The 25,567-nt window shown below is 41.8% G+C and overlaps 1 protein-coding gene across 1 annotated transcript in view; it reads left to right on the forward strand.

Annotated features, from left to right (window-relative positions):
• The window catches only part of LOC126198592 (myrosinase 1-like), a 240,906-nt gene that overhangs the window by 77,167 nt on the left and 138,172 nt on the right, over window positions 1-25,567 (forward strand). Inside the window, exon 6 of the mRNA XM_049935041.1 lies at window positions 23,670-23,850. Coding sequence (XP_049790998.1) covers window positions 23,670-23,850 — 181 coding nt within the window. The remainder of the gene's footprint in view (window positions 1-23,669; window positions 23,851-25,567) is intronic.

Genomic DNA, 25,567 nt, shown 5'->3' on the forward strand with positions numbered 1-25,567 from the left:
TACACTACCTCATACGAACTACCATCTATTTTGTATTGTAACTAAGGGAACAATGTGTCCTCACGAATAACTTGTCTGTGTTACTCAGATACCTTCTGGGTTATTGTTGTTGATTATTCTTCAACAATACACTGGTTTTTTCATCAGGTTACCTTCCATTCGGAAAGTGGGTGCACTCAGCGACTGTTATGTGGTTTATAAATTATAGAGTGCAGCAATCAGTCGTCCTTTTTTTTTAGATTTTATTACGCAAATCCAGATTTCGGCTACTGGCTAGCCATTCTCAATGCACTATTTTCTATTCTCGATGCATATAAGTCCCTGTTGTTCGGGCGTCAAACACATTTCTTTGCATCGAGCGTACAATGTTTGGAAGACCATATGTTGTTGATTTTTTGGAAAACTGGTTTTTGTTGTACCGAGGTAATCTGGACAAACACATAACGTCAATATGTCACCGTATACTGCAAGTTTCTCCATACGGTACAACACGTTTCTCCATAGTGTTCAACATCCCGAAACAATGAAATGGTCAGGATTCCGCCATTAGTTCTTATTTGTAGAGTAGTAGACGTCAAACAACAACGACATCTTTTATCTGTACATAAACACGAATAACCTACAAACTAAATTGGCTCAATGGAAGCAGCTGTCACGTTGAACTTCGCATCGAAAATCGAGCGTACAACCTTTGGAAGACCACATATGGATTTTTAGAATAAAATAATAATTCAGACATGTTTATTGGCATACACGACAATCTTTTGTACTTCCTGTGTTGCTATCTCTAAATTTGTGTCAGCAGAATCAACACATGGCAGCTGCGTTTAAGTGGAAAACGTTGGTATCCAATATGCGGCACTTTCGGTTTTCCCTGTATCCCTCTTAGAATTAAAAAGTTGTTACAAATAATTGAAGTGTTTCGCTTACATCCTACAGCTTTATTTTTTGACATAATACAGCAAGATTGAAACAGAAAACTTACCACTTGCAATTTCTACATGTCCTTCTGAGTTTTGGATGAGTCTGAATTGTTGTTGTTGTTGTGGTCTTCAGTCCTGAGACTGGTTTGATGCAGCTCTCCATGCTACTCTATCCTGTGCAAGCTTCTTCATCTCCCAGTACCTACTGCAACCTACATCCTTCTGAATCTGCTTAGTGTATTCATCTCTTGGACTCCCCCTACGATTTTTACCCTCCACGCTGCCCTCCAATACTAAATTGGTGATCCCTTGATGCCTCAGAACATGTCCTACCAACCGATCCCTTCTTCTTGTCAAGTTGTGCCACAAACTCCTCTTCTCACCAATCCTATTCAGTACCTCCTCATTAGTTATGTGATCTACCCATCTAATCTTCAGCATTCTTCTGTAGCACCACATTTCGAAAGCTTCTATTCTCTTCTTGTCCAAACTATTTACCGTCCATGTTTCACTTCCATACATGGCTACACTCCATACAAATACTTTCAGAAATGGCTTCCTGACACTTAAATCTATACTTGATGTTAACAAATTTCTCTTCTTCAGAAACGCTTTCCTTGCCATTGCCAGTCTACATTTTATATCCTCTCTACTTCGACCATCATCAGTTATTTTGCTCCCCAAATAGCAAAACTCCTTTACTACTTTAAGTGTCTCATTTCCTAATCTAATACCCTCAACATCACCCGACTTAATTCGACTACATTCCATTATCCTCGTTTTGCTTTTGTTGATGTTCATCTTATATCCTCCCTTCAAGACACCATCCATTCCGTTCAACTGCTCTTCCAAGTCCTTTGCTGTCTCTGACAGAATTACAATGTCATCGGCAAACCTCAAAGTTTTTATTTCTTCTCCATGGATTTTAATACCTACTCCGAATTTTTCTTTTGTTTCCTTTACTGCTTGGTCAATATACAGATTGAATAACATCGGGGAGAGGCTACAACCCTGTCTCACTCCCTTCCCAACCACTGCTTCCCTTTCATGTCCCTCGACTCTTATAACTGCCATCTGGTTTCTGTACAAATTGTAAATAGCCTTTCGCTCCCTGTATTTTACCCCTGCGACCTTTAGAATTTGAAAGAGAGTATTCCAGTTAACATTGTCAAAAGCTTTCTCTAAGTCTACAAATGCTAGAAACGTAGGTTTGCCTTTCCTTAATCTTTCTTCTAAGATAAGTCGTAAGGTCAGTATTGCCTCACGTGTTCCAGTATTTCTACGGAATCCAAACTGATCTTCCCCGAGGTCGGCTTCTACTAGTTTTTCCATTCGTCTGTAAAGAATTCGCGTTAGTATTTTGCAGCCGTGGCTTATTAAACTGATAGTTCGGTAATTTTCACATCTGTCAACACCTGCTTTCTTTGGGATTGGAATTATTATATTCTTCTTGAAGTCTGAGGGTATTTCGCCTGTTTCATACATCTTGCTCACCAGATGGTAGAGTTTTGTCAGGACTGGCTCTCCCAAGGCCGCCAGTAGTTCCAATGGAATGTTGTCTACTCCGGGGGCCTTGTTTCGATTCAGGTCTTTCAGTGCTCTGTCAAACTCTGCACGCAGTATCGTATCTCCCATTTCATCTTCATCTACATCCTCTTCCATTTCCATAATATTGTCCTCAAGTACATCGCCCTTGTATAGATCCTCTATATACTCCTTCCACCTTTCTGCTTTCCCTTCTTTGCTTAGAACTGGGTTTCCATCTGAGCTCTTGATATTCATACAAGTGGTTCTCTTATCTCCAAAGGTCTCTAATTTTCCTGTAGGCAGTATCTATCTTACCCCTAGTGGGATAAGCCTCTACATCCTTACATTTGTCCTCTGGCCATCCCTGCTTAGCCATTTTGCACTTCCTGTCGATCTCATTTTTGAGACGTTTGTATTCCTTTTTGCCTGCTTCATTTACTGCATTTTTATATTTTCTCCTTTCATCAATTAAATTCAATATTTCTTCTGTTACCCAAGGATTTCTACTAGCCCTCGTCTTTTTACCTATTTGATCCTCTGCTGCCTTCACTACTTCATCCCTCAAAGCTACCCATTCTTCTTCTACTGTATTTCTTTCCCCCATTCCTGTCAATTGTTCCCTTATGCTCTCCCTGAAACTCTGTACAACCTCTGGTTCTTTCAGTTTATCCAGGTCCCATCTCCTTAAATTCCCACCTTTTTGCAGTTTCTTCAGTTTTAATCTACAGGTCATAACCAATAGATTGTGGTCAGAGTCCACATCTGCCCCTGGAAATGTCTTACAATTTAAAACCTGGTTCCTAAATCTCTGTCTTACCATTATATAATCTATCTGAATTAGCCTCACGAATTGAACAATATGTGGAAGAAAATGTTTTTCACGGAAAAGTTGTATTTGGCAAAAAAGCAACATCTTTTTTCTTAGTGGTTAGTGAGTAGTAACGATTTGGGTCAAAGAAATTCGTCGAACTACCATGGTCCGCAGCTCGTGGTCGTGCGGTAGCGTTCTCGCTTCCCGCGCCCGGGTTCCCGGGTTCGATTGCCGGCGGGGTCAGGGATTTTCTCTGCCTCGTGATGACTGGGTGTTGTGTGATGTCCTTAGGTTAGTTAGGTTTAAGTAGTTCTAAGTTCTAGGGGACTGATGATCATAGATCTTAAGTCCCATAGTGCTCAGAGCCATTTGAACCATTTGAACTACCATGTAGTGCATAAACTAAATAGCAAAAGTTAATATGTTATGTACAGTATCACGTAGCGCCTTTTTCTCATGATTGGTATGGATACAAAGCCTTTAAGGTATGGTTCAAGTGGCTGCCACTTATCAGCACTATGGTTGCTGAAATCTAAGACGGCAATGGCAGGAAATAAAAAAAATATGCAACATGCCAGTGGTGGAAAATTAAAAAATATCCAATATGGCTTTGGCAGAAATTAAAAAAAAATCCAAGGTGGTGGAACTAGCCCAGTTGTCATACATTTAAAATGTGGGAATTCAAAAAATCCAGGAAGTATTCCAGTAGTGCTGTGTAACACCTCTATAACAGTCTACATCCATGTTCAAAAGTTTCTAAATATCCTGTAATATATATTAAAAATATGTAAAGATATTGACAGTACTGCAGTATTTCCATATCTGTACCATTTATAAAAAAAATTGAGATTGATTGGCGACTCCATGGAGTGTCCTGTGCACCACGACCAGATAATGGATATACTTAGAAGGAGAGACAGCATTGATCTTATTTTTTTGTTTTATTAACCGCAAAATCGATTTTCGGTCACTTAGTGACCATCCTCAATGCTGTAATATACAATTTAAATTGGTAGGCACTGGTGTCAACAAGCTTAGAGCTCTAAGCTTGTTGACACCAGTGCCTACCAATTTAAATTGTATATTACAGCACTGAGGATGGTCACTAAGTGACCGAAAATCGATTTTGCGGTTGATAAAACAAAAAAAAAAAAAAAAAAAAATACGACCAATGCTGTCTCTCCTTCTAAGTATAAAATTGAGATTCATTTGTTTTGTGTAAGTTGACACAACGTTCAGAAGTATACAAATGTTCCGTTTATTTCGTGCCATTCTTAATAGTTCCCAAACAATCTGAATTATTTAACAAAAAATGTGTAACCCCCCCCCCCACATCTATACACATTTTTTCCTCCCATTCTCAGCACAGTTCACCTGATCTCACACATATGCTGTGATGAAGGAGGCAAGTGTGTGTGGGGTGGGGAGGGTTAGCAGTCTGAGCTTGCTGGCTAGGCATTTTGTTTCCCTGAACAAGTCTTGAATTGCTGACATCGGTAAGTCTCAACTTGCTGACTAATCACTTTAGCTTACTGGAACAAGTCACAAATTGTCAAAACAAGACTACAATTACTTATTCCACGCCATATAGGGCAATCTGTTACAATTTTGTGGAATGAAGATAATGTACAGGGGTATGTGTTAGAATTTCATGCAACAATGGTGATGTGTAGGTCAGTTTGTTAAAATTATGTTTCATACTTGGGATTTTGAGATCAAATAGTTGGTACCAGCTATTAGGTTATGGCACATACACTATCAGATTCTGGTGTTAGAATATAGTAGCTGGCAGTCACATTGTGACAACACCATTGTCACACAATAATATTCACTATGTGTTCAGGGTGATTGTAGTCACCGTCATTGGGCAATGGAAATAACCATACAACTGAGCATGAGTGGCCTCACAATAGTATCCACCATGAATCTGGGATAATGCCAGTCTTCGTGATCAGGGGGTAGTCAGTCACCACAACAGCTGACCGTCATTGCCTCCGCTGTGTACTGGGTAATGGTAGTCATCATGATTGGGGTAATGGAAGTCACCTTGTATAAACTGACCATTGTTGCCCCACCCAATAGTATCTAGGGTAACGATAATCGCTATGACCAGGATAATGCCTGTGGATGCGCATCTGTAACATGGCGACATATAGGGTAGTTTTTTATAATTTTATGTAATAATGGAGATGTATGTGAGTAATTTTTTCAATGTTGCAGTAACATAGCAATGTATGGAACACTTTTTTACAATTTTACTATAACACTGTCATGTAGAAGGCAAAGAGTTAAAATTTTGTTTTAACATAACTACATATGGAACACTTCGCTACAATTTGCTGTAAAATGACGATGTATGGGATAATGTCTTACAGTCTGTTGAAATTTTGCAGTAACGTCATGATGTATAGGGCATTTAGTTACAATTTTGCGATAAAATGGCGATGCATGGTTCGGAGTGTCATGTAGTCTCCCTTGTGCGACCATGTAAGTTAGCGTATCAGCAGAAGATGGGAAACATTTTATACTGCAAAACATGGTTAATATCCTAGCATAGGGTCACTACAATGTTTGGGTGACTGAAATGTAGTTGAAAGGGGATAGTTGAAAACATAGCAATCCTCATGTTTTGTCTATACAAATGTGTATTAGTACTATTCAGTATGTAATTTCGTTGAAGTGTCTTGTAGCTTACTTTGTGAGACAAATAGGTGTGTTCTTGACAAATACTCTTTAGCCTTTAAATTAGATGAGCACCAGTGCCTTTTGCGTTTTGTAACTTTATGGAACAAATCTTTAATATTGTGGTAAATAAACAGAAAATTTTTGGTTTCGTTAAAGTGTGGTATGAAGATCAAACTAAGCTATGTGTCTTTTTTTGCAGTTATAGAACAATTAACTCGCAACAGAAATGCCAGTTGGGTTTCATACTTGACGTATTTATGTAGTTTGATAAATAATACAGAAAATTTTATTTTGTAGATTGTGTATTGTGGTAAGTGACCACATGTGGTTTGTACACAGTTATTTAACAATCTTGATAAATGATTTTATTTTGGCGCAAATATAGTATTTTCGGGACATCAGACGTCCCTCTCAGTGTGTGGAAGCTTCTTCGCTATTTTGTTTGTCCATGTCGTGTTTACATTTCGTATTCGGTGTATTACGAAGCTAAACTTGCATGTTACGAATATATGAAATATAAAGATACAACACGTTAAAGATGTCACACCAATTTTATTATGGTTTGCTGGGCTGAAGTGTTGGAAAAAGTAACATTAGTTGTTACACATGTTACCACAGCTATGTCCATGAGCAATGTAATATAAATGAAGTTGTAAGTTAGCCAGTAAAAGACGTTTTTATATTTTTCTCGTGTGTTATCTCTCCCTGTCCCCCCTTAAATGGTGCTTGGTCAGGTTAGATTTTGTGCATAGCCTCATTTAGGCCTAGGACGAAATGTCAACTGCCTGCTTAGCATGTTTTCTGCCATATATGTTTAGAAATTTTATATAAAAATAATACAGATAATTCAAAGTGGAAATAACATTGTGACTCTTAATATCAGAGTCCACAGTCATGTTTTAGACGTCTGATGATACTCAGTAATAACACTGTCACACTTGACATAGACGTTGTCTGTTGCTGATATATTAATTGACATATGTTTTAGATGTGGAAATACTGTTAGTTACATCCATTACGTGTTTTGACACGTGAATTATACTGGCACTAAAGTCTTTGGTCACTTACCAAATTGTATCAAAAGTCTGACAGATAACCAACAAGTATTTAAGAAGAAATTAAAAGAATTTCTGAATGACAACTCCTTCTACTCCATAGAGGAATTTTTAGATATAAATTAAGAAAAAAAGAAAAAAAAAACAGAAATTTTAAAAAAATAAAAATAAAGAATAAAGAAAAACAAAAAACACAAAAACATAAAGTTGTTATATTAACTTAAGTATGTTGTTAAATTACCCTAATTATGTCATGTATTGGAAAATTCGACTCGTTCCACATCATTACGAAATATCGTATTCATGATCCATGGAACTAGTATTAATCTAATCTAATCTAATCTAATCTAGACATGAACATTGTGTTGCTTATGAAACTTACATATTTTTGACATACACTTTAGACACTGAATTACTGTAAGTTACATACTTTACATATTTTAACATTGTGTGTATGGTAACATACACTCCTGGAAATTGAAATAAGAACACCGTGAATTCATTGTCCCAGGAAGGGTAAAGTTTATTGACACATTCCTGGGGTCAGATACATCACATGATCACACTGACAGAACCACAGGCACATAGACACAGGCAACAGAGCATGCACAATGTCGGCACTAGTACAGTGTATATCCACCTTTCGCAGCAATGCAGGCTGCTATTCTCCCATGGAGACGATCGTAGAGATGCTGGATGTAGTCCTGTGGAACGGCTTGCCATGCCATTTCCACCTGGCGCCTCAGTTGGACCAGAGTTCGTGCTGGACGTGCAGACCACGTGAGACGACGCTTCATCCAGTCCCAAACATGCTCAATGGGGGACAGATCCGGAGATCTTGCTGGCCAGGGTAGTTGACTTACACCTTCTAGAGCACGTTGGGTGGCACGGGATACATGCAGACGTGCATTGTCCTGTTGGAACAGCAAGTTCCCTTGCCGGTCTAGGAATGGTAGAACGATGGGTTCGATGACGGTTTGGATGTACCGTGCACTATTCAGTGTCCCCTCGACGATCACCAGTGGTGTACGGCCAGTGTAGGAGATCGCTCCCCACACCATGATGCCGGGTGTTGGCCCTGTGTGCCTCGGTCGTATGCAGTCCTGATTGTGGCGCTCACCTGCACGGCGCCAAACACGCATACGACCATCATTGGCACCAAGGCAGAAGCGACTCTCATCGCTGAAGACGACACGTCTCCATCCGTCCCTCCATTCACGCCTGTCGCGACACCACTGGAGGCGGGCTGCACGATGTTGGGGCGTGAGCGGAAGACGGCCTAACGGTGTGCGGGACCGTAGCCCAGGAGCAACAGTGTCCCTAATTTGCTGGGAAGTGGCGGTGCGGTCCCCTACGGCACTGCGTAGGATCCTACGGTCTTGGCGTGCATCCGTGCGTCGCTGCGGTCCGGTCCCAGGTCGACGGGCACGTGCACCTTCCGCCGACCACTGGCGACAACATCGATGTACTGTGGAGACCTCACGCCCCACGTGTTGAGCAATTCGGCGGTACGTCCACCCGGCCTCCCGCATGCCCACTATACGCCCTCGCTCAAAGTCCGTCAACTGCACGTACGGTTCACGTCCACGCTGTCGCGGCATGCTACCAGTGTTAAAGACTGCGATGGAGCTCCGTATGCCACGGCAAACTGGCTGACACTGACGGCGGCGGTGCACAAATGCTGCGCAGCTAGCGCCATTCGACGGCCAACACCGCGGTTCCTGGTGTGTCCGCTGTGCCGTGCGTGTGATCATTGCTTGTACAGCCCTCTCGCAGTGTCCGGAGCAAGTATGGTGGGTCTGACACACCGGTGTCAATGTGTTCTTTTTTCCATTTCCAGGAGTGTATTTTTATAAGTAATGCAAACAACACAGACGTGGAAAAATTTAATATGAGAATCCATTGTACCATACACCTAGTGAGGCACAATAATCAAAGTACACTCATTGAGAAGTGCTGCTTAACCTGTAAGTTCGATTACTTGTATAAACTTACACGAATATTGTCCATATCTTTACGTATTTTTAATAAATAATCGTATAATTCTGAACATAGTACAAAATTCAGATAGTTTCTATACTTCTGAACATGGCCAAGACAGCAACTACCTTGTGATTGGCCACTTTCAGTTAATGAACAGTAAAACACTGGGCTGTGATTGGCTGTTTCGTTTTAATGGCTAGTGAAATACTGGGATGTGACTGGGAGAGTCAACGTGTGTGTGTGTGTGTGTGTGTGTGAGTGAGTGTAGTTGTGTGTGTGTGTGTGTGTGTGTGCGCGCATGTGTATTAAGTGAGTGAGTATTTACGTTTGTGTGTGTGTGTGTGTTTGTGTTAAGTGAGTGTGTGTGTGTGTGTGTGTGTGTGTGTGTGTGTGTTTGCACATCGAAATACTCAGTCACATCACCTGCAATTTTTTTCGTAAATTTCCTAACATATTAATAGGAACCCTGACACGCTTTTCTCTTAAATGACCTTAAAAAAGTGTAGGCGGGCTAAAACATCTGTAGCTGTACTACCCATGACATCTCAGGTCACACTCACCTTATCAGTGGTGTCGTCACCATTTCATGACAAGCCATAACTTCTTCAATAACGTCATAATTACATTCCCCTCCCACCCTCCCCACCTCCCTCCTCTCAGCCCCACTCCTCCAAACAGAGCCTAGTATATTACCCATCATTAAAATGAAATCAGAATCTGTTATTTTAGCAGCCATTAAAACAAAACAGACAATCACAATCTGGCTCTAGTGCAGTCATCTTAGCTATGGTCAAAAGTATCCAGTTGATCTGAATTTTCTGTGTCATTTTTTTGGTCAAAAAGTACATAAACTATGTAACCTGCAGTATTTCCACATCTTCACTATGTCAGAAACAACCCTCCATCCCTCCCCCTCCACCCCCCCCCCCAAACACACGTACACACAGTGTTTACGCAAAGTTAAGCAGCACTCATGAGTTTAAATGTTTTTCTTACGGTACCTAAACTATTCTATGATGCTTGCCAAGTGTCACAATGTTAATTCAGTGACTAAAATGTCTCCAAATATACGCCATCAACGCAAGGTCATGTCAATCTTAATTCCATATAACGTCAAAAAACACGTCAGCGACTCACCTAATGTTTTGTCAAGTGCTACAATGGTATTTTCACATCTCAAATACAGAAATGGCGTTGGCATTACGATCTGAGGACATGTTATTGGTGGTTTCGTAGAAGAACTGTCATCAGCTGACTTTTTGCATCTTCTTCACAATTTCTTCACCATAGCAAATACCATTTTAGGCGGAACAATATAATGCATCATAATCTACAGTAGGAATATATAACCGTTTTTACTAAAAAGCTGATATTGCTTTATATTTGCATTTGACCTAGACTTGCTTGAGATTATGTACAAAACGAATTTTCGAGGAAGGCTGCAACATTTACTGAAAGGATCTGCGATGACAAGGCTCTTGTAAGCGTTTACGGCTGTAATTCCCGCAATCAACTACTAAATAATGTCAAAAAACTAATCACAATGCTCCAAAGTGACATGTAGAAAACATAGAACATTGTCTCAGACAAATGAACTCACTAAGTACCGTTATAGTATGAGGACAAGCTATAATGATGCGCCTTTTATTGCGATGTAACACTTGAACTCATATTTTTTCAAGACACAAAGTGAACTTTATAACAGAAAACGTTTACTTAAGACACAACATGGCCAGGGATGGTGGTGGAACAAGACAGAGATGAAGTAGCCAGAGATAATGGTGAAACAAGACAGGGTTTAAACGTCAAAATCTTGTAAACAGAATCTTTGTCACAGAATTTTTTTTTTCAAAATATGTAAACATTGATATGGTCTTTGCAGTTACTAGCCCACCTACAATTTTCAAGCTCATATAAGTGCAATGTGTGCCAGGGTCGCTGTAGGTCTACTACTTAAATAATTTAGGTTGTTCGGATACTTTTGAACATGGCCCAAAAATATTACATTTTTTCTGGAAGCTTTCCCAGTCAATCGAATAATCCATCTGTTTTGGGAGTGCATCAGGGACACTGTTAACTCTTGTACCGATATTGCAGGCATCTAGCTGTTACCACCCTTTGAAAACTACAAGTGTATTTAAACCTTTAATACACAGGGCTCATGTAATGTCTGGTGCTGACAGAAAGACAACAGAGTGAATTGATACACATGGAAGAAATATTCTGTAGGAATGAATACATAAAACATCAAGTTCAAAGAGCTCCACAAGCGAAAACGCTGGAGGAGGAGGAGGAGGAGGAGATTAGAGTTTAACGTCCCGTCGACAACGAGGTCATTAGAGACGGAGCGCAAGCTCGGGTGAGGAAATCGGCCTTGCCCTTTCAAAGGAACCATCCCGGCATTTGCCTGAAGCGATTTAGGGAAATCACGGAAAACCTAAATCAGGATGGCCAGAGACGGGATTGAACCGTCGTCCTCCCGAATGCGAGTCCAGTGTGCTAACCACTGCGCCACCTCGCTCGGTGAAAACGCTGGACCACGCTAAAGAAGGCAAGAATAAAGAGATGTAAAGTCTATCGCCTTTGCACCGTATATGACAAATATTTTTTTTTAATTGCAAAAATAATGAAGAAGCATCAAGTAATTGTGACCTTCCTTCCACCAACTAAGGAACGATGATCTGCTTTTATGAAAGGGAGTATATCCGAAATTCCCCGTGAGTATCGTAAAACTGACACAAGACGAACAATACACACTGTAAAAGAACATTACTTTGAACACGAGCGATGCACTCACCTACTACAGCCCAGCAGATCTGCAGTGGCTGAACATTGTACTGTATTTCTGTTGGCAATTTCATGGATTACAAGAAAGTTAAGATACTCCGCATAGCCTCGTCCTACTGGGATTCAGTGGCGTAGGACTCTGGGGAAATACAATTAGTAAACAACCTGCTCAACAGAGACGAGAGTTTCCATCTTCACAAAGTCTCATTTCAAATCTGTACTATCAAAGGAAATATTGTTCTAAGACTTCAGTGCTCGCCGTTTCATCACTGTCATCCATTATTATCAACCAAATACTTCGTAAGCGCTATGAATTCGCTGATTCTGTGCTTGCTTTGTTTTACTCTTAGAGGTGTAAAGTTTAACCTATGACTAACTATATGGTTACCTATACTGTTATCTCTAATGCATGCGCGTTCGCTCCGCAGTGTCAAGTGCTTTAAAAATCTTGCAAGTGACTCGCCTTGAGAATGGCTGACTCTTTGGTTACCAAAATTATCTCTAATGCAAGCGCTTTTACTCTACATTATCAAGTGCTTTAAAAATCTTCCAATTGACTCTCGTTGAGAATGGCTAAAGGTTGTCAGCCAAAATATCGGTATAAGAGTTAACAGCGTCGCAGACTCTCTCCCAAAAATTGTGGTAAATTTAGATTTTTCAGGTATTTTTAAACATGGCGCCAATTTCTGCAATTCAGCTGTTGCTGATGCTTTTTTTGATAAATATAAATATGTCGAAATCCTATAGTTTTGCCAATTCCTTTACATATTTTTGATAAATAATTCAGGCCGCTTGGATCTTTCTGAATATGACACATGAACTGTTATTTAAGAGGGGTTAAAAAGCAAAAAATAGTTCCGCCACTTCGATTATTTTAAATTCGCGCCATTATAAACGTAAGACTACTAGGAGTGTTCTGCAATCTTGGATTTTTAAAATTCTCACCAACGCTATCTAATATATTGTTTAATTTTGCGCCGCTGCCATGCTGTAGTGTTTAAATTCTCGACACCACCATCTTGGATTTTCGTGATTGCAGTGCTGACCAGCAGCTACTTGAACTTTGTACTGAAAGCTATATAGCCATACTAGTCTCATGGAATAGAGTGTTACAAAATATATACACCTGGACGTGGTACAAAATTTGTACATGCTGTGGGTAGCGACCAACAGTGCGAAACTCACATACGAGGGTCGGAACTTAAATAGTGGCAACTACCGATACAAAAGAGTTACATGTTTGCACCTGTTACTATCGTTCAAAGTAGTCACCAGCGTTGTGTAGAACCTGTTGCCAGCGATGAGGAAGGCGTAGTATACCGTTAGCAGAGCGTGTTCTGTTGATGGTGGGGATGGAGCGGTCTAAAGTTATGGTGATTCTCATATAGGACTGTGATGGTGTTATCCTACCGCATTACGTTCCCCCGCGACAGACCGTCAATGCACAGTATTACTGTTCGTTTTTGGAGCATCACCTGTGACCAGCTTTGCTAACTTCGGCGACACTTTCTGCTCAACCCACCCATCATTTTGCACGACAATGCGCGGGCGCATACAGCACAAGCTGTCGCTGCTGTGTTCGGTCGATGGGGACTGGGAAGTACTGTACCATGCATCATATCCTTGTCATTTTGATTTGATTCCGAAGATGAAGGAACCACTTCGTGGCCTTCGCTTCAGAACTGTTCCAGAGATTCGACAGGCAGTAGACCGCTCCATTCGCACCATCAACAGAACAGACTCTGCTAACGGTATACTAAGCCTTCCACATCGCTGGCAACGGTTCTACACAACGCTGGTAACTACTTTGAAGGACAGTAACAGGTGCAAACATGTAACTCTTTGAATCTGTTGTGAATAAATAGTTGCCACTATTTAAGTTCCAACCCTCGTATTAATAGGATTCTCTCACATGCATCTTTATGTATTTAAGTTCGTTAACTCCATGTAGAGAGACTGACGGCTGTGGCTGGGGTAATGATGACACATTCCTGACATAGATTCCACTTTCACCACTATCAATCGCCATACCTTACTCGATACGTTTTCTTTCTGGGCATGTAATATTTGTGTAACCATTTTCACCACAATTACAAGCCCAGAACAGCTCTGTCTACAAACATTTCGATGTAGAACAGGTTGCATCGAGTGTGAAGCTGACTTGGTTACAGACTTGATATCTGCAGAACCAGCAAGGGAGACGGCATTGCTTGCCTGTGCACAACTTCATGCAGTTCTTTACACGACTGCAAAGCCCCAGACAGAGCATTTAAAAAAAAAAAAAAAAAGAAACTAACCTCCACTGTGTGTTAGTGACACTGCTGCAGTCACTTGTAATGATTGTGTGCAGTTCTCAGACCAGTCCATAGACGTGAAGACAGCCATACACTTTGGAGAAATGGAATAGCACTGGCTTAAAATGTCACTTCGAATGCTGTGCTAGAAGACCAAGATTCCGTTCTCTGATTCTTTCTTGCAGGGTTCATCGGATTTCAGCTCAGTATAGTTTGGGATCATGTTTTCTGTCACCATTATAAAAAAAAAAAAAAAAAACGGAATTTCCAGTAAGTCAGAAATGTCACAGAACTTGACACTATTATAAAGTAAAATTGAAAGTTTGACGATTTGCAAATGGAATGTCTTCAGTGTCTTATCGTTTTTGACTAAACCACTTTTTTTTCTTTATCGGTCCCAGAACGTTGTTGTAACACTTGTTTACACTTCACTGTGCCCCTCTACTATGGATTTTACCCTGTTTATTCAGTTGCATGTAACTGACAATGTTAGTTAAAGTTTGAGCAATAATTTTTCTGTTTTGACCATCAGAAGGTATTAGAGGCAGACATATTTTTTGTAGTCTATCATTTTTACATCTGACAGATTGTTTGATGCCATCGTTTATCTCTTTCTACTTTCTGTCAACCTTTTCATCTCTGTATGCCACTAGGAGAGCAATGCACTTTCTGAACACATACTGACTTTTGACCTTTAGGTTTTTTACATGCAGGGCAATGATGTTTGACCATGATTTTGAAGACCTGACGTCACAGATGATCTTGAACCGTTGGCTTGACTTCGAATGCATACATAACCACGTTCCTAACCCTCCCCCCTCCTCTAATAACAGTCCAGTATTTTACCATTCATTAAAACGAAACACACAACCAATATGTACTGCAGTGCCGCCTTCTTGTCCTATGCGCATATCTCACATGGTCCATTTTTCAGCTTCTACTTAAGGCACGTCCCTTTCTTGGAGATAGGCCAATTAGCGAGGTAATAACTCATACAGGTTCGAAATGACGCATATAGGTACGAAATGGAACTTGCTGTGCTCTCAGCTACCTCGTCTCAGCTACTTTTCATGGTCACCCATCTACTCACTTTTAGCTATTTTGCAATGTCACTATTCAAAAGATAATATAAGCCTCGTTTTTAGGATTTTTGTAGTGTAACAAATAATAAAGCAAATATCCTCGTATAATATATTTATTGATCTATGCACATGCAGGGTGAACATTAATAACACCGACAAACGGCAGGGACGGGTTCTTGACTGAAAATGGAAGTAAGAAAGGTCCTATAAACATGTGTCCGGAAATGGACAGTGTGTGTGTGCAACGACAACAAATCGTCCCAGAACACAGTAGAGAGCGGCACCGCATCTACATCATAACACATGTTCAGAGTGGCCTCGATGGGACGTAATGTCATGCGCGATACACATAGTCGTGCTTTGGCTTACACCATGTTGGCAGGCCGCTCGCCTGGAGCTTATACTGAACATTCTGTAGAACCCGGTCTTCCAAATATCGTGTACGCACAGTCCTCGCTACACGTTCGTCCGTGTGAGAGGACCAGTGATCACACGAACTCCTAGAAAGGGCTTCAAATGCTGTGTGATGTGGTCGGTGTTTGTGAGGGTCCTTGTTTTTGTATAGCCGTGCTGCCGCTCGAAAGTTTCCATCTGCTTGGCCGTACACAGGCACCATCTCGGCTTCTTCCCAACATGAACACTGGACCATTCTGCTGCTTACAATACGTTGCGTAAATCGCAACAGCCGGCAACACACAAGGGACGCACGGCGTGTGATCAGACGAACTGTCATTCGTCAGCACCATCTACCGTGGCCACGATGTATTTCCTACGTATTTCATAGGTTCTTTTTTCTTCCATTTCCTGTCAGGAATCCGTCCATTGAGTTTCTCGGTTTTATTAATGTTCACCCTGTGAACTTAGCCGGCCGAAGTGGCCGTGCGGTTAAAGGCGCTGCAGTCTGGAACCGCAAGACCGCTACGGTCGCAAGTTCGAATCCTGCCTCGGGCATGGATGTTTGTGATGTCCTTAGGTTAGTTAGGTTTAACTAGTTCTAAGTTCTAGGGGACTAATGACCTCAGCAGTTGAGCCCCATAGTGCTCAGAGCCATTTGAACCATTTTTGAACCTGTGAACTTACATGCAGTAAACAACTCTTTCTTTATGTTTCTTTGATTTTGTTTTAGTAGCATCCAACTTAGTTTCCAACTTGAAATTAGATCTAGATCCAAATCACCTAATTCCTTAATTATCCAGTAATTTGAGAAAAACAATGAAGGTTTATTCGCAAATTTTAATACGCGTCTCACTCTTTTCCCGTAAACTCTCTATCGCATCCCCTTAATAATTACCTGCGTCCCCTCTTGCAGTTCTTCTAACTGAGAGCATTCAGATATTTTAACGTTGCCTCTTATTTTCTGCAAAACCAGTTTCAGTTTCAGGTGCCTCCTCAGATTTTTCGGTGAGGCCGATTGGTCAGTTATGGGTCCACTCAGCCCCTGTGAGGCCAAATGAGGGGCTGAATGAATAAAGAAGCAGTGTTATTACCAGCATTCATCCACTAGCTACAGCGGCTTGAGTGACTGCTGACATGATGTTCGCGTGTCACGCGACCATAGATCGCTCCTCGTCCTGCCTTGTAGGCGAGAACTGTCCCGTCACAACAGCCTGGGGCCTAACCTGTTAGTGGTGTTCACGTTTACGTTTACTTCCTGCTTTACACTATTGTTACATCATTCCCAATTTTCTTGGCTGTAAGTTTGCCAACTCAACTTGTCCACATTCTTGCGAAATTTCATTATAGAACTTTAAATTTACCAGTTTAGCAGATGTAAGCCCATCAAATGTAGTCATTGCATCGGTTTTAAACTCCATGAGTGGTTTTCTGTTGCTTCATTCACAATATTTAGGCCATCACATATACAAACAATGTAACGATTCTTTGTAAGCAGATGAAAATGGAAATGAAGTTTATAAACTGAGTAATGTAGTAAAAGTCTTTGTGTCCACAGTTTTCAGTGAGTACTGCAATATGTGGACTTTTTCCTTTGGTACTCACAGTTAATGCTGTGATCTTGTATTCGCTAGTTGTATCCATATTTTTCTGTATACTGCGTTTAACGTAATTTGTAAGCCTTGCTTGCACATATACAGTGACTTGTTCTTTTTCCAATATCAGTTCATGTTCTTCCTTCATGGCAACCGTTTTTGCAAAATACTCCAGTTTTCTTTCCTTGATTTCAATTTCTTCCATTCTCAGTTTTATTTTGTGTGCATATAACACATTAACATCATTTAAAGGATTATTTCTTTAACGTGGAATGGTTTACGTTGACGCAATATACTTATCCTTTTTCTTAAATCCTGTGGAAAGAAATTATTCCGCGGAACCAATTCCAATTCTTCGATATCTATACCTGTTGGTATTGTGCAGGGCAATGTCCTGGATTGAGAAAAATACGTTTCTCCAGTTTTAATTTAATGCTAATGCATAACACTTATGTTCTCTTTGTTGGAGTCCATGTTAATAATTTCCACATACTCTGTAGGTAAATAATTAAAACTATAGGCAGACAAAACATAATTATTTTATAATCTTTTTTCGGTTTTGATTATCTAGAAAGTTTACTTGTGCACAAGCTGACTTTGATATATTCTCTTTGGCTCAGTAGAACAGTTGCAGAACACAATGTTAAATAGAACTTAGCATTTGTTCTGCACGCTATCTAGTAGTTCACAGTACATAGAAGCGATTGGCAGATAGAACGGTGCAGCTCATTCTAAATAGTTTGATGGTGTTTAATACACTTAGACAGTCTTTCACAGGGTCAAACACACCAGCCATTCTGTAGTTACAAATTTTAGATTACAGTCCGGTAATACCATACTCTTTAGTCAAGGAAGATGTAAAAGTTTATCACAGATGCATATTAGAGTACTTTATAAAATCAATAAAATGGTGACTGGTATGTTTGTTCACACCTGTATTTGTGACTTGACACTTAAATTTGTTATACAGCATTACTATACAATTGGAGATCATCCATGTTAACAATCTCCTTGCAGACAGAGTTTATTGTCTGATGTTAGGTAGTCTCACATCTGCAGTTTGTTGAAATTCCTAGCCAAATTTTGCATTATATCTGGGTCCATTAGGTAATAGTTATCTACATAGACCTGCTGAAGATCCCAGACAACTGTTCCATTATCATAGTTATTTTAACATTGGCCAGTTCGACTTCATACAGTACAGCCAAAGGATTGTTATAGTTCCTCTAAATGGGGCGTGTGCAGCTGGAGTGATATGGGACCCCTGATACGTCTAGATACGACACTGACAGGTGAAACGTAAGTAAGCATCCTGTCTGATCACCTGCATCCATTCATGTCCATTGAGGAGTCCGACGGACTTCGGCAATTCCAGCAGGACAATGCGAAAACGTCCATAATTGCTACAGAATGGTTCCAGGAACACTAATCTGAGTTTAAACACTTCTACTGGCCACCAGACGCGCCATATATGAACATTATTGAGCATATCTGGGATGCCTTCCAACGTGCTGTTCATAAGAAATCTCCGCCCGCTCGTACTCTTACGGATTTATCTGCAGCTCTGCAGGATTCATGGTGTCAGTTCCCTCCAGCACTACTTCAGACATTGGTCGCGTCCATGCCAGGTCGTTTTGCGACACTTCTGCGGGCTGGCGGGAGCGCTACACGATATTAGGCAGGTGTACCAGTTTCTTTGGCTCTTTAGTGTATTATATCAACGCAATGTTAAGAGTGGAAATAACATTATGGCATTTAATTTTACTGTTCACATCATGTTTTGGACGTCAAGAGTATCTTAACATATACCAATAGTGCCAGTATCTTTACATATTTGTGATGGAATTACATCATGACATATAATTTGAAGTGATCATTGTGATTTGCACAAACTGGGGAACAAATATGGAACTGTAGCCATCGCCAACTGGGGTAGAAAGAACAAGACCGATAACTCTGGGGACTACATACCGGTTGGATGTTTCATTTTAATTGCTGGGAGTATAATAGGCTGGGACAGGGATAGCAAAATGCGCGTGTGTGTGTTTTTCAGGTTGCTGCAAAATCAACATAGTCTCAAATGAGTCGAGATTTGTGGAAGTTGTGTGTCTGTTCTGCTGGCGAAGCTGTATCATTGTACAGACAAGATGGTGAGCTCCAGGGCACAATTAACTGAATGTTTCGTTTTTATTGGACCACCAAAATACTGGGTTGTGACAGAGAGACATAAATATATACTGTAATACAAAAAACCAACGCACCGCGAAGAAATTATTCGAGTAGGATACTGGTAGATGTGATGTAAACGTACAGACAAACGAATGGTTACAATCTGAGAAAAATTGGATGATTCATTGAAGTGGAAGGGCTTCACAAATTGAGCAAGTCAACAATAAGTTGTTCCACGTCTGGGCCTTATGTAAGCAGTTATTCGGCATGGCATTGGTTGAAAGTCCTTCTGAGGGATATCATGCCAATTTCTGTCCAATTTGTGCCTTACTGTCCAATTCTGGAGCTAGTTGGGGGGCCTGCCCATAAAACTCCCGACATTCTCAATTGAGGAGAGATCCCGGGTGCATGCTGGCGAAGGAGGGTTTTGGCAACTACGAAGACAAGCAGTAGAAACTCTCGTCGTGTGCAGGCAGGTATTATACTGTAGATTGCTGAAACGTAGGCGCATACTGACTTGCCATGAAGTGTAACAAAACGGGGCGCAGAATGTCGTCGACGTACCGCTGTACTATAAGGGTGTCGTGGATGACAGTCAAAGGGATCCTGCTATGAAAATAAATGGCTCCCCGGGCCGTCCCTCCTGGCTATCTGGCTGTACGCAGGGCGGCAGTCAGGTTGGCACCACATCGCTCTCTGGACTGTCTCCCGACACGTCTTTGCCGGTCACCTGTGTTCAGTTGGAAGCGGGGCTCATCAGCGAAGACATTTCTGCTCCAGTCAAATAGGTACCGGACTGAAGACGTATCTGAAGACGTCCCGGACAGCAGTAGGATACAAACCTGGCGGTCGCCTGCCATGCAGTCCAACAACCAGGACTGATGGTCTGGGGTGCCATTCCTTTTCATAACAGGACACCTTTGATTGTCATCTGCGGCACCCTTGCAGCACAGTGATACGTCTACAATTCTGTAAGACCTATTTTGGTGCCCTTTACGACAAGCCACTGTGGACTTACTTCTCAGCAAGATAATGCTCTTCCGCAAACTGTCTTCGTGCTTGCCACACTCTACTTTGGCCAGCAAGTTCGCCAGATCTCTACACAATTGAGAACAGTTGGAGCATTATGGACAGGGCCGCCCCCCCCCCCCAAACAGTTCTGAATGTTGACAGTCTAACACGCCAGTTAGACAGAATTAGACGTGATATCCTTCAGGAGGAAATGCAGCATCACTATCAATCAATGCAAAGCCGAATAACTGCCAGTATAAAGGCTACAGGTGAACCAATGCGTTACTGAGTTCCCCAATATGTCAATTTCTTTATTTTGAATAATTGATCAAATTTTTAGGACATTGTAATTATTTATTTGTATGTATATGTATATCACGTCAATCGATTTCCATCCCATTACGATAATTCCTTCGTGGTGCGTCGTCTTCTTTTTTCCCAGTGTGTTTTATAGAAGTTCTTCGTTACATTTTTCGTGTACAGTAAGGAATTGCTCCACCCTGTATAACTGCTCTTTAGAATACGCTATTAATCCAAAAGTTAAAAATATAAGTAAGTAAAAATTGTTAGACACCATCACATTTAAAAATCTGAATGGAACTCTAAATGAGTGATGCATCATCAGGAATAATTCCTAAGCTGTCCAAACGTAGGGTTCCAAGGTCATTGTTATCTTCAGCAGAACTTCTGATGCTTTATGAGCATGTCGTCATATTGCTCAATTTCTGGGCACTGGGCCAGCCCCGTGTTCAGGTTTCGCACAGGAAATGAGATACTAAGAGTAGTAGATCATAAGTTTCTTTAATATACGTCTATGTTCACAATCTTTTTTGTTTAACAGATTACCGGTTTCGGTCTTTAATGACCATCATAAGATCTATTTCATAAAAACAAAGTCCTAATGTACTGCAGGACTTTGTTTTTATGAAACAGATCTGATGATGGTCATTAAAGACCGAAACCGGTAATATGTTAAACAAAAAAGATTGTGACCATAGACGTAAATTAAAGAAACTTCTTACATATACGGGTCACTGTGTTTTTTCGCGACGATGTCGCAGCTTGTGAAAGTAGTAGATCAGTTCTGCTGCACGTATCAAAAAACGTTTGCATCACCCCAGTTCCCGGAACACCCGAAAACAGACGTTGACTGTGGATATTGTATGACAGACACAGTCCCTTTGACTGTTCAGAGATGTCACTGAACCCTCCCAAAGATGTAAACAACCATGCAAGAGTAGCGCCTATTAGACGGAGGGGGACCGACAGCCGATCAGTTCCAGTCATTCCACCAGGAAGAAGATGCACTGCTCGTCTTGTCTGTAGTTCAATCACACCTGGACGGTCAATACTGCGGTTCGATCGCGTCCTCATTCTTACTTTGTGCCAGGGAGGGCTCTCAACAAGGCAAGTGACCAGGCGTCTCGGAGTGAACCAAGGCGATGTTGTTCGGACATGGAGGAGGTGCAGAGAGACAGGAACTGTCGATGACATGCCTCGCTCAGGCCGCCCAAGGGCTACTACTGCAGTGGAGGACCGTTACCTACGGATTGTGGCCCGGAGGAACCCTGACAGCAACGCCAACATGTTGAATAATGCTTGTCGTGCAGCCACAGGACGTCGTATTAAACTGTGCGCAATAGGCTGCATGATGCGCAACTTCACTCCCGACGTCCATGGCGAGGTCCATCTTTGCAACCACGACACCATGCAGCGCGGTACAGATGAGCCCAACAACATGCCGCATGAACCGCTCAGGATTGGCATCACGCTCTCTTCACCGATGAGTGTCGCAATATGCCTTCAACCAGAGAATGGTCGGAGACGTGTTTGGAGTCAACTCGATCAGGCTGAATGCCTTACACACACTGTACTGCGAGTGCAGCAAGATGGAGGTTCTCTGCTGTTTTGGGGTGGCATTATGTGGTGCCGACGTACGCAGTTGCTGGTCATGGAAGGCGCCGTAACGGCTGTACGATACGTGAATATCATCCTCCGACCGGCAGTGCAACCATATCGGCAGCATTTTCGCGAGGCGTTCGTCTTCATGGACGACAATTCGCGCCCCCATCTTGCACATCTTGTGAATGACTTCCTCCAAGATAGCGACATCGCTCGACTAGAGTGGCCAGCATATTTTCCAGACATGAACCCTATCGAACATGCCTGAGACAGATTGAAAAGGGCTGTTTATGGACGGCGTGACCCACCAACCACTCTGAGGGATATACGCCGAATCGCCGTTGAGGAGAGGGACAATCTGGACCAACAGTGGCTTGATGAACTTGTGGATAGTATGGCACGATGAATACAGGCACGCATCAATGCAAGAGGACGTGTTACTGGGTATTAGAGGTACCGGTGTATGCAGAATTCTAGACCACCACCTCTGAAGGTCTCGCTGTATGATGGTACAAGATACGATGTGTGGTTTTCAGCCGGCCGTAGTGGCCGAGCGGTTCTAGGCGCTACAGTCTGGAACCGCGCGACCGCTACGGTCGCAGGTTCGAATCCTGCCTCGGGCATGGATGTGTGTGATGTCCTTAGGTTAGTTAGGTTTAAGTAGTTGTAAGTTGTAGGGGACTGATGACCTTATAAGTTATGTCCCATAGTGCTCAGAGCCATTTGAACCATTTTTTTGTGGTTTTCATGAGCAGTAAAATAGGCGAAAATGATGTTTATGTTGATCTCTATTGCAAATTTCTATACAGGTTCCGGAACTCTCGGAACCGAGATGATGCAAAACTTTTTTTCATATGTGTATTTGGGTGGCAAAGTAACTGATGATGGTTCAAGTAGAGAAGAAATAATATGCATATTGGCTATACCCAGAAATGGGTTTCTGAAAAAGAGGAATTTGTTAACATATATCAGTCTCTTAGAAAGTATACATATGGAACGTACCCTTGTGTCGGGTCGAAAAATTGATAATAATCAGTTCAGACAATAAGAAAATAGAATCTTTCGAGTGTAGCGTCGTAGAAAAATGGTGAGGAGTGGGTGTATAGATCGAGCAAGTAATGAGAAGGTACTTAATCGAACTGTGGAGAAATGGGCTAAGAGAAGGGATTGGTTGATAGGCACCGAGAAATCATCAGTCTGGTAATAGAAAGAGATGTGCGATGCGAAAATTGTAGAGGGAGACCAAGATTTGAATGCAGTAGGCAGATTCAGATGGATGTAGGTTGCAGTAGTTACGCAGAGTTGAAGAGGCTTGCACAAGATAGACTGAAGACCACATCGACAAGAGTAATGTGATACCTCAGTCGAGCCATCTAGTGGTTGTCTGTAACGAGGTAAAAGGCGACCCTGGATCGCAGTGCCGAGGCAGTGCAGGTGTCGTTGCGTCCGCAGGTGAAGCTGTGGTCGACGTTCAACCAGCCGGACTACATCGCTTCCGGGTACACGTCGGACACCGAGGCGCCGGCGCTCAACGCCAGCGGCGTGGGCGACTACATGGCGGGCTACACGCTGCTCATGGCGCACGCAAGGGCCTGGCGCCTCTACGACGAGCAGTACCGAGCCAAGTACAACGGTGAGCCACCCGCTCTGCGCTCTGCACGGACGCTGCTCCACCTGTTCCACTTGTTTACGTCACAGCTCCAGAAAACTAGTGCTGCCCGAGTTTCCGATCGTCCCGCGATCTAGTGACTGCTCTTGATACCACGTCTATGAAGTAGTATTGCGTTATTGCTATACTAATAATAGTGACGTTAAAAATAAAATAACCGCGGAACGGGGTCTCCATTATCTCCTAGAGTGCAAGTCGTTGGTTAAACCAGCAACTTATTCATTTATTTTGCGTATGGCAAGGTATTTGGGGTAGAAGTTGTGTTCACAGATGTTCACGTTGAAGTTGTGTTCACAGAAGTTCACATTCAGTTCCTGGTTCAAGTGGAAAACACACACCTCAGTCTTGGTTGGATTAGGGCAAGGTCGCCATTTTTTTATAATAGGAATTCAAGGACTCCAGATCTTCTGTGAGTACATTCGCTCCTTCCCCAAGTGTTTTAGTTTGTACAACTAATGCCAAATTACCGACGTAGCAAATTTTCCTGCTGACTGTATTTGGCAAGTCGCTAATATACAAATTAAAAAGGGTTGGGGCCAACACAGATCCTTGAGGAAGGGCCATTTTTTATTTTATACGATCTGCTGGTGTTGTGGCCGATGCTCACTGTGAAAGACCTGTTCGTCAGTATGTTGTTCATTAAGGTTGCCAGTTTTAAACTAGGTATGTGTCTCTTGAACTTAAGTATAAGACCCTGGAGCCACACACAGATCAACAAAAGCTACACTTGACTTCATCCTGTTCTGGAATCCGCTTTCTATACATGATGTTAAGGCTAAAACTTGTTCACAACAGCTGCGCATGTTTCTGAAACCTGCCTGATATGGAGGGGTTATTCCATCCACGATGTCCTGAATTCTATTAAGTATTAGGCGTTCCAACAACTTAAAGCATACACTCAAGAGGACGAAGGGACGGTAGCTAGTTGGATCTTCTGGTAGCTTTCGAGGATTAAGGATTGCTAGCGTGTGGGCTATTTTAAAATGTGGCGGGACTATTCCAGTGTTTAAAATGTTGGTGTAAACGTTTCTTAGCCACGCTTTTCCATTAGGTCCGAGGTGTTTTATAAATTCTGGGAATATACAGTCCAATCCAGCCGCTTTGCGTATTTTTAAGGTCTTTATCGCACCCTTGATTTCCTCTTCGCTAAATGGTGACGAAAGCGGTGTATCGTCATTCTGAGTTTTATCAAGTTCTTGTAGTTCTTCTTTAGTTTCTGCTTCAGTTGTTGGCTCAAGAGGAGTTTTCTCAGCACGCGCCTTTATGTGCAATGCCATCTTCGACGGTTTTATTTTAGGTTCCTGGTGGCGTGCTGAAGAGGAGTTACCACGTTTCCTCAATAATAACCAGGCTTTTCTCCTGGAATGTATAAAATTCAGCTGGGACGTGAGTCCCTGCCACTTGTATTTTATGTGTGTGTTTAGTCCCTCTAATATTTGTCCACCGATTTCACGGTTTCCTGTTTCTTGGTATTTATCATAAAGTTTGTTAATATTATTGTCCCAGCAAGGAATATACTGTTGTCTCTCACGGCCACACACAGCGACAAAACAAGAACCAGCAACTAATAAATGAATATATGATCACTGAAGATTCGGTCGTAAGAGTCGAGTTCTCGCTCACCCCACCATCCAGTGACGACTGTTGATACTATTTTCACCAGGGTTCTTGCTGCTGAAAT

This window comes from Schistocerca nitens, chromosome 8 (genome assembly GCF_023898315.1).
Source record: "Schistocerca nitens isolate TAMUIC-IGC-003100 chromosome 8, iqSchNite1.1, whole genome shotgun sequence".
Classification (NCBI taxonomy): domain Eukaryota; kingdom Metazoa; phylum Arthropoda; class Insecta; order Orthoptera; family Acrididae; genus Schistocerca; species Schistocerca nitens.